Source organism: Pongo abelii, chromosome 23 (genome assembly GCF_028885655.2).
Source record: "Pongo abelii isolate AG06213 chromosome 23, NHGRI_mPonAbe1-v2.0_pri, whole genome shotgun sequence".
Lineage (NCBI taxonomy): Eukaryota > Metazoa > Chordata > Mammalia > Primates > Hominidae > Pongo > Pongo abelii.
The window spans coordinates 37,632,950-37,643,302 of NC_085929.1; the positions used below are offsets into that span (position 1 = coordinate 37,632,950).

Consider the following 10,353-nt stretch of genomic DNA (forward strand, 5'->3'; position numbering starts at 1 on the left):
CTGCTAGGAGAGTTCTCAAGGATGAGGACAGCCTGAAGATTTTGTTAAACTGGATCTGGACTACCTGAGAGTCCACACATCCCTTGTGAGCCCGAGGAGGCTATGAACCCCCTGAAATTGAGTGTAAAATAGTGTGTAGTACATGTGTATGTGAATGCCCCCGTCAATTTTTTGCACAGGGCATCCTTAGCTTTTATTGGATTCCTTCAGATGTTATAACCTCTCACAGGGTGATTTGTAGAGAAGCTGGGTCTGTGTGGTCTGAGCCCTGGGGATTTCACATATACTGAGATCTCAGGGGCAGAGGCTGGGGTCTTATCTCCATTGCGTTGTTTTTTTTCTGTGATTTTTATCCCAGTTTTTTCTGATTTCCGATACCAGTAATCCCTACAGAACCTCAGTGGGCATGCAGTGCTCCATAGTTTACTCCTGTTTTCTCATTTTGTTACTACCACTCCACCCATCAAGTGTTTCTGCTAATGAAAGCATTTTTCTTCCTTTCCCCTTTTCTCCTTCTCCTTGATGACTGGTTGCCCTGGGGACTCTGACAGTTGGCCATGTTTACATCAGGTAAGATGTATTTCATTTTACTTTGTCTTTCATCAGCTATGGTTGCACAAGACAGCCCTAGTCTCAGGAGACTGCTGTCAGAAGCTGCAATCTGCCCTGGATGTGGGCTCATTTGCTTACTTACCGCGCCCCCAAGCCTTCTTTACATACCTGCCCACTGACAGGCACTTGATGAAATCGGGATAGTCCTAATTCTGCCACAGTTGGCCTTTGTGGGTCTCGGTTACTCATTCATAAATTGGATTGGATTGATAATATGTTAGGTCCTTTTTATTTTTGAGATTCTGCTTCTGTTGAAACAGTACCTCCTATCATATCAACAGTCCCCCAGCCCTTAAAGGTTATGAAAATATTAGGAAGGGGAAAACTTTTTTGGTGTCAACAAAGAGCTTTTGTGAGGAGAGAAAAGTCTATTTTCCCAGCTTTAGCACCTGCTTGCTGAGACAGAGCTGGGCCTGGCATTCACAAGTGGCTGTGAATAATCACAGCCAGCTGAATGTCTCCCTGGTCGTCAGCAGTAGAGTACCACACTCGTAGGTGGCCTGGGAATGTGGGGGAGGACAGAAATTCCAGACTGCTAAAGCTTCAGAATCTGGATGGGAGAAAGAAGGTGGGAACAGGGCTGCACATTCTGTCCCCAGTGGGACCTGGTAGTACATATTGACTGTGAGTTTATGAAGAACACGTAACACATAAGTTTTGGAGCTATGAACAGTAAGAGTAGGAAATAAAATCGTTCAATGCTGCCATCTCCTCAGCCCTGAAGTCCTAGATTCATGTTTATAGAATGTCTGTAAAAACACGTTTTGGCCAGGTGTGGTGGCTCACGCCTGTAATTCCAGCACTTAGGGAGGCCGAGGCAGGTGGATCACTTGAGGCAAGGAGTTTGAGAACAGCCTGGCCAACATGGCAAAACCCTGTCTCTACAAAAAATATAAAAATTAGCTGGGCGTGGTGGTGCACGCCTATAGTCCCAGCTACTAGGGAGGCTGAGGCACGAGAATCGCTTGAATCTGGGAGGCAGAGGTTGCAGTGAGCTGAGATTGCACCACTGTACTCCAGCCTGGGTGACATAGTGAGACTCTGTTTCGAGAAAAAAAGAAACCAAAAAACCAAAAAAAAAAAAAAAAAACAAACAAAAAAAACCAAAAACATTTTTATCACTTGTTTTTTTAAGAAAATTAATTTATTTTTTATTATTTATTTATTTATTTTTTTTTTTTAGACAGAGTCTCACTCTGTCGCCCAGGCTAGAGTGCAATGGTGAGATCTTGGCTCACTGGAACCTCCACCTCCCGGATTCAAGTGATTCTTGAGCCTCAGCCTCCTGGGTAGCTGGGATTACAGGTGCACACCACCACAACCGGCTAGTTTTTTTGTCTTTTTAGTAGAGACAACGGCGTTTCACCATGTTCCCCAGGCTGGTTTTGAACTCCTGACCTCAGGTGATCCACCCACCTCAGCCTCCCAAAGTGCTGGGATTACAGACGTGAGCCACCACGCCTGGCCTAAACAAAAAATTTTAATGTAACCAGTGAAAGGGCCTGATAAACCCAAAACGGGATTTTTTTATATTGAAAGAAATAGGTGAATGCAAAAAATCAATGAAAGTACATAAAAAGCATTAAGCAAATTTAGATAATGAGCAAAATCTATCCTTTAGCATGTGGTAAGTCGCCAGAAAATGATCAGCTTGTCTCCTGATTCTGATGCCTGGGATACACAGTTGTTGGGGAAATGCTATAAAAATGAGAAATTGGCCTGGCGCGGTGGCTCATGCCTGTGATCCCAGCACTTTGGCAGACCAAGGCAGGCAGATCACAAGGTCAGGAGTTTGAGACCAGCCTGGCCAACATGGTGAAACTCTGTCTCTACTAAAAATACAAAAATTAGCTGGGCGCGGTGGCAGGCGCCTGTAATCCCAGCTACTTGGAAGGCTGCGACAGGAGAACTGCTTGAACCCAGGAGGCAGAGGTTGCAGTGAGCTGAGATCGTGCCATTACACTCCAGCCTGGGTGACAGAGCAAGACTCTGTCTGGGGAAAAAAAATTGAGAAATCACAGAAAGAAGAATATGACTGACAGGAAAATACAGTTGCTCCTACTGGGAAGGTGGGGATTTAAAGTTTGCTGTACTTATACCAGCAGCCTAAATTGAGGCTGGGTATGTCAGACTTGACAGCCCCAGGCTTGCAGTTTCCCTCCCCCTGTGTTGCTAGGAGGCCCTAGAGATAAACAAAGCATGAAGAAGCCTGTTTAATTGTGATGATTTTTTTTTTTTTTTTTTTTTGAGACAGAGTCTTGCTCTGTTGCCCAGGCTGGAATGCAGTGGTGCATTCTTGGCTCACTGCAACCTCCGCCTCCCAGGTTAAAGCGATTCTTCTGCCTCAGCCTCCAGAGTAGCTGGAACTACAGGCATGCGCCACCATGTCTGGCTAATTTTTGTATTTTTAGTAGAGACGGGGTTTCACCTTGTTGGCCAGGCTGCTCTTGAACTCCTCACCTCAGGTGATCCACCCACCTCCGCCTCCCAAAGTGCTGGGATTACAGGCATGAGCCACCGCATCCGGCCAGTTATGATGATATTTAAAGGCAATTTTGATTTTACCACTGGTAAGTATTTGTTGAATGGTAGGAGAAGGAATAGGAGTCGGGTTCCTTGAGGTGTTCCCTGCTCATGCTGGTGTTTCCCAGTTTGAGGCCTCTGGCCTGTGTTGTTCTGGTGGCTCTGGCTAATCACTCTGGTGGGTCTTGGGCCATCCATGCATTTTTCTCTCCTGTTTGCAGTGGTTGGAGACCAGACCTAACAGACAGGTGTGTCCTGTTTGCAAAGCTGGCATCAGCCGAGACAAGGTCATCCCCCTCTATGGAAGGGGCAGCACTGGGCAACAGGACCCCAGGTGAGGACTTAGGATGCCTCTCCCACCCACTTCTCCCCTTGGACGTGAATTCACTCCCATTCAGCATCCCCTAACCCCACCATTTACTTAGTACTGGATGATCCCTTGGTTTCGAAGCAGTCTCATCCAGATGAGAGTCAGCTAGGAGGGGAGGGAAGAGAGGGGATCTAAGTTGCCACTTGCTGGGACCCAGCAGTGAACAGACATCCCAGTCACAAGTGTGCAGAGCCCTGTGAAAGAGCATTTCTGCAGCCTGGGAAGCAGGATATGTAGCAGGAGAGGCTCCAGGGAGTAGGGTTGCTGCATCAGTGATGTATGAAGCATGGGGGGAGAGGAAACAGGATCTGGGTGACTTTGTGGAGTTTGGGATTTCTAGAAATGGAGATGTGCATGGGTCCAGCATTCAACAAACACAAGTATTGGGAGCCCTTCATGGTCTGGCATCCCCAAGCTCTCCAGAAGAATCTCTTACCTTTATCCATCTAGCCTAGCATATGCTGTGTACCCGACATATTAGACTTCTCTTAAAGGGACTTGCTCTTTCACATTTATCAGCCTGTGTATTTGCTCTCTCTTCTGCCTTCTTCCCTCCCCAGTCCTGCTCAAGCTACCCCTCTATTCCCACCTGCTCCTCTAACTTCTACTCATCTCTTATGAGCAGCCCTAAAGTCCCCTCTTCCTTGAAGTGGTCTGTCTTCTTCACATTAGTTGCTCTCACCCAGTTCCCACCACACTGTCATGTGACTGGCTCTATCCCCCTTGAAACCATGAACACCTCAAGGGTTGGGTCTGTCATCAGTCTTAGTATTATAGCATCCTGCATAATGCTTATTGTATAACTAAGCCCTCAATTGAGTATTCATGGGTTGAGTGATTAGAGGGGGTGAGACTCAAAAATAATAGCATCGGGTATTTGGCCAAGAATAGTGGGAGATAGAGCTGAAGTTAATAGGGGAAGGTCAGAGAAACCATGAACCTCAGCCCTTACTGCTGACAACCCACCCGCTGTTCCAGTATGGATTTGGGATTTCTGGTATCTGTAACAGGCCCAGGGAAGGCATCTGGCCATGATTCCTAACCGATCTGAGTCAGGATCTCTGTAAGAGGAGTAGGCTGTAGTGCAATCTGGTGAGTATCTCATAACAAGCTGATTTTCTCCCTGGTTCTCTATACACGTGGGAAGAACAGTTGCAGGTAGAATGAAGAGTTAGTATTTGGAGAATTAATCTGGCATAAGTTCATGTCCTGGGCAAGAAAGAGGCTATGGCCCTGACCCTGTTGGTAAAGAGCTCCAGGTCCTCACAGGGAGCAACTCAAAGCAATTTGTAATAGACTTATTTTACACCATTTCTATTTCAGAGAGAAGACCCCTCCTCGTCCTCAAGGACAGAGACCAGAGCCGGAGAATAGAGGGGTGAGGAACATTCTAGGAGAAGCTTCTACAAATGAGCTGATGGCTTTAGAAGTTTCCTTCTTAGCCTTACAATTTTTCTTCTTGATTATAAAAGTAAAGGAAAACTTGTAAAATACAGAAAGGAAAAGAGGGGGAAAAATCACTTATAACCACACCAATCCAGAAGTAACCACTGGAAACATTTTGGTTCTATTTTCTTTTCCATTTTTCTATAATTATATATACACACAAATTTTACAAATCTATGCGTGTATTTTACAGATGTGTGTATACTTTTTACAATTTTTGGTTTTTTGTTTTTTACAATATGTGGCTCCTGTTTTGTAACCCTCTCTTAAAATTTCATTTGTTCTACAGATATTTAGTGCCTTCTTTGTGTGAGTGGGAGTCTTTTAGTATTATCTTGAGATTTTACATTGCTAGCAATATTTTACTAACTGGCTGTTTAGCATTTAGTTGTGTGGATTTAACATAATTCAATCCTTTGTTAGACATTTAGTGGCTTTCTTTTTCCAAGTTAAAAAAAATCCTGATGAATTTATAGATAAATTTGTGAGCATGTTCATTATTATTTTATTAGGATAAGACAGGGTCTCACTCTGTAGCCCAGGCTGGAGTGCAGTGGCGTGATCACAGTTCACTGTAGCCTCGACTTCCTGGGCTCAGTCTACCTCAGCCTCCCATGTAGCTGCGACCACAGGTGCACGGCACCATGCCCAGCTAGTTTTTTGGGGGTTTTTTTGTCTTTTTTTGTTTGTTTTTTTTTGGTAGAAACAAGGTCTCACTATGTTGCCCAGGCTGGTCTCTAACTCCTGGGCTCAAGCAATCCTCCCACCTCGGCCTCCCAAAGTGTTAGGATTACAGGCATGAACCACTGTGCCTGGCTTAGGATAAATTCTTAGAAGTAAGATTACTGGCTAAAAAAAATTGCACATTTATCTCTGGTGGTCTAGTGGCTAGGAACAAAAACATTTAAATTTTTTGCATATTTACATCAAATGTTACTCTTAAAAAAATTATGTTAAAATGTTAAAGAAATTTTAAAAGCAAAATATTTACCCACCATTGCCAAGAGCCCAGAACAAGTATATTCTCATTTCCTCATGTTCTCTTCATCTGTATGCTGTGCATATGTATTTTTATGTAGCCATCACCATTCTGTTTGCTTTAAAATTTAATTTTGGCAGGTTTTCCATGATGCTCTGAAGTGTCCTCTTTATTATTTAGGCTGCCATTTATCCCAGTGAGTTTTTTATTATTTTTTATTTTTCCATGCTGTTACTGGGAACCCATTGAGTTTTGGTTCATTATAATTTGGGTTTTCCTCATCGAAGGACCTTTTAGTTGTTAACCCATTTTGCTGTTTAAATAATGCTACAATAACCATCTTTCACACTTTTTTTTTTTTTTTTTTTGAGACGAAGTTTCACTCTTGTTGCCCAGGCTGGAGTGCAGTGGTGCAATCTCGGCTCACCACAACCTCTGCCTCCTGGGTTCAAACAATTCTTCTGCCTCAGCCTCCAGAGTAGCTGGGATTACAGGCATGGGCCACCACGCCCAGCTAATTTTTGTATTTTTAATAGAGATGAGGTTTCTCCATGTTGGTCAGGCTGGTCTCAAACTCCCAAGCTCAGATGATCCGCCCTCCTCGGCCTCCCAAAGTGCTGGGATTACAGGCGTGAGCCACCGCACACTGCCACTTTTTTTTTTTTTTTTTTTGAGTTTGAATAATGGCATTTTATTAGGATTTCCAGGAGTAGGATTATTGAGTCAGGGATCTTGATAGAAATTAAGGTTCTTGGCTGGGCGCGGTGGCTCACGCCTGTAATCTCAGCACTTTGGGAGGCCAAAGCGGGTGGATCATCTGAGGTCAGGAGTTCAAGACCAGCCTGACCAATATGGTGAAACTGTCTCTGCTTTTTTAAAAACATAAAAATTAGTCGGGCGTGGTGGCATGTGCCTGTAGTCCCAGCTACTCGGGAGGCTGAGACAGGAGAATCTCTTGAACTTGGGAGGCAGAGGCTGCAGTGAACTGAGATCGCACCACTGCATTCCAGCCTTGGCGACAGAGTGAGACTCTGTCTCAAAAAAAAAAAAAAAAAGAAATTAAGGTTGTCTTCTCCGGATTACTCTTAAGAATAATACTAGCAGTGAACACTTGTTTAATGGTTACTATATGGAAATAACTATATGTTAAGAACTTTATATGCATGATCTCATTTAAGCCTCACATCAACTCATTTAACGGAGGAGGAAACTGAGGCCCAGATAGGTAAAGTGATCTGTCCAGGGCCACACATACAGTGCTGAAACCCAGATCTGGCTGGTATTGAAGTCTCTGCTCTTGACCACCAGGTGACATCACTTTAACATTCCTAGGTTTTGGTTTCCTACAGAGCATTAGCAACTAATGGAGGAATCAGAGGCCCCCGGAAGCCAGAGGCCAGGGCCTTGATGACCAAAGTGCATACCTCTAGCATTTATAAGCACCTGCAGCTACTAGCAATGTTTTTTTGCATACTCTGGCCCAGGAACATAATCCCACCAAATGTATGGACTGGTGAGATCATATAGATGTTGCTAGAAGGGAAGCAGAATGGTTAGTCCTCAGGATTGCACTGACTGAATCTGTGGTTCCTGATGAAACAATTGCACCTTCCCAGGTAAGGCAGCCTCAGTCCCAGGAGCAGTTAGATTCAACCATGAACTGAGTAGGAGACATTTTGTATTGAGGAGATGGAAACTCTTTGTTTTCCTTCCCTTTAGGTTTGCCCTCTCATTAAGTCAGCTGTTAGGCTTTATAGGTGATGCCATCTGGCAAGAAGTTTGGAACTAGATGCCAGGCTGCTCAGTGTGTGATGGAGAGCAGCTACTTTTGTGACTTGCAAAAGACTCATAAATGAAGGCCATTGAGCTCTTTGTGAAGAGCATTTGGCCCAATAGTCTGTCTTCTTTTTATTATTTTTAAAATCATTTGTTCTAAACCTCTCATCAGGGATGCAGGGGAAGAGAAAAAAATATTTGAAAGATGCACATGGTAATTAAGAGCATGAAGGCCGGGCACAGTGGCTCTGGCCTCTAATCCCAGCACTTTGGGAGGCCGAGGTGGGAGGATCACTTGAGTCCAGGAGTTTGAGACCAGCCTGAGCAACAAAGTGAGACCCTATCTGTACAAAAAATTTAAAAATTAGCGAGGCATGGAGAGGTACACCTGTGGTCCCAGCTACTCAAGAGGCTAAGATGGGAGTATTGCTTGAGCCTGGAAGGTTGAGTCTATAGTGAGCCATGATTGCACCATTGCACTCCAGGCTGGGTGACAGAGCGAGACCCTGTCTCAAAAAAAAAAAAAAGAAAAGAAAAAGAAAAGCATGTGTTTTCAGATCAAATTGACCTAGTTTTAGATCTAAACTGTACTCCTTGGTCAAGTTATTTCACCTCTCCAAGCCTCAGTTTGGTCATCTGTGAAATGCAGATGAAGCCAATGTAAAAATTAAACATGATTTATGTGTCCTAGTGCTTAACATGGTGCCTAGCATAGAGCTCACGCTTTAAAAAAGGGAGTTATTTATTCACAGTATTGTTCCTACTGAATCTTTTCATGTGAAAGATGATGCAGTGTAGAACATGCACAAGGAAAGAAAACTGGGAGTGATACACCAAACTGCTGACAGTGGTTATTTCAGAGGTAAAGTGGAGTGGCTGTGAAGTAGGAAGGTGAATAGAAGATCTCTGACTCTCTTTGTCAATTATTTCTGTAATGTGTGAGTTTCTTATAGCAAGCATATATTACTTTTATAATCAGAAAACATTAAGGTGTTTTAAAATGTAAAAATTATATGTAACAATCTTAAAAAAAATTTTAATCTGTATCTTGTCCATATACCTACATATTGTCATGTACTTGTGACCACAGTGTTCAAACAATTTTGTCTGATAACTTGGTCACAAGAGTTTTTCAGTGTTACCGCTTAAGTCAGGATAATGGTTCTTTGAATGCATGTATCAAGATTTTGATCATGACTTCCATTGTTGGCTAATTAGAGTTTCAACATTTTTGCTATTAAAGATAATGTGTAGCTTATTTGATGTTCCCTTGGGCACAGGGGTGACTGTCAATATTGCTCCTATAAAGCATGTAGAAGATGTTACTAGCTAATGTGGGACTCTGGAAAATATCCTCAAGCCCTGTGAGTGCTGACTTATGTCAGCAGAGTGTTTCACACTGGGTCAGAGCCAGTCCTTTTTGGCCCATTCGTAGATTCTTAGCTGGAAGCTAAGGCTAAAAGGGCAGAGGGCTTGCCAGAGTTCCTCTACTTCAGGGTATATATGGGAGGAAAAGCTGTCCCCCACCTTCGAAACATGTAGCACAAGGTAGGGAGAAGAGGTAGGTGCCACATGCAAGACAACGTGAGGTATGTTGAGTTTTGACAGGCACAGGAGAAACCTGCCTGATTCTCCTGCCCTTAATTGCCTTTCTTCCACACAGGGATTTCAAGGATTTGGATTTGGAGATGGTGGCTTCCAGATGTCTTTTGGAATTGGGGCATTTCCCTTTGGGATATTTGCCACAGCATTTAATATAAACGATGGGCGGCCTCCTCCAGGTAAGACCCTATTTCCTTGAGAAATTAGGAAGATATCTTAGTAATATTGTTTGAAAGCTCCTTGGAATTCAGCAGTATATAAGTTACAGATAATTGTCACTACATGGATAATCAGCCTTTCCAAATATCTTAAGCTGTTTTTAGATCACTTACAGACATGGTAACAATGTTGAGCACTTACCAACTATTAGGCATGCATATATACAGCACTTTCCATTCCAAGCTCAGGGGATCATCACAACCACCCTATGGAACAGGTGTGTGATTAGCTCCGTTTAACAGATCAGAAAATGCTCAGTAATGTTACCAAGACATACCCCATGTCTATAAAATGGAAAACTGTAAGTGATACTCAGCTGAGGAAAAGCCTAGTTCTGCACATTTACTCCCCACTTTGACCATTTGGGGGCCTGGAAATGCGAGATGACCCATAAGGAGTGAGGGCATCTCCATTCTCTGGCATCTCTGTCCAGCTTCCTTCAGGACACAACATGAGGCTGGTCACAAGCAGCCTCAGCCCTGTGGGAACCATGCCTAGGTCTACCAACTGCTGCTGCATTTCTCCCTCCTACTGCTTGAAAGTGCCATCTGCATTTGGTATAGAGCAAGGCAATGAGGTGGGTGCCCTGAACTCTATCGCAGTCTGACACCCAAGCCAAGATCCTTACTGTGGAGCCTGCAGAGATGCCATGATCGGTTGAGCTCTGCCTGCACTTGGAGCTTCATGTGCACTGGACTCAGCATATGGTACAGAAGTGACCATTGTGTGGTTCACGCCAAGAGCTCATGCCCTAAAGATGGTAACTGGGTCATCCCAGTTATTCTCATCCCCACCCTGGTCCTTGGTACACAGCAGGCAATCTATA

The 10,353-nt window shown here is 43.8% G+C and overlaps 1 protein-coding gene across 1 annotated transcript in view; it reads left to right on the forward strand.

Moving 5' to 3' along the window:
- RNF185 (ring finger protein 185) overlaps nt 1-10,353 on the forward strand; it is a 46,031-nt gene that overhangs the window by 31,196 nt on the left and 4,482 nt on the right. The window contains 4 exon segments of the mRNA NM_001131148.1: nt 552-570; nt 3,357-3,469; nt 4,829-4,883; nt 9,370-9,487. Coding sequence (NP_001124620.1) covers nt 552-570; nt 3,357-3,469; nt 4,829-4,883; nt 9,370-9,487 — 305 coding nt within the window.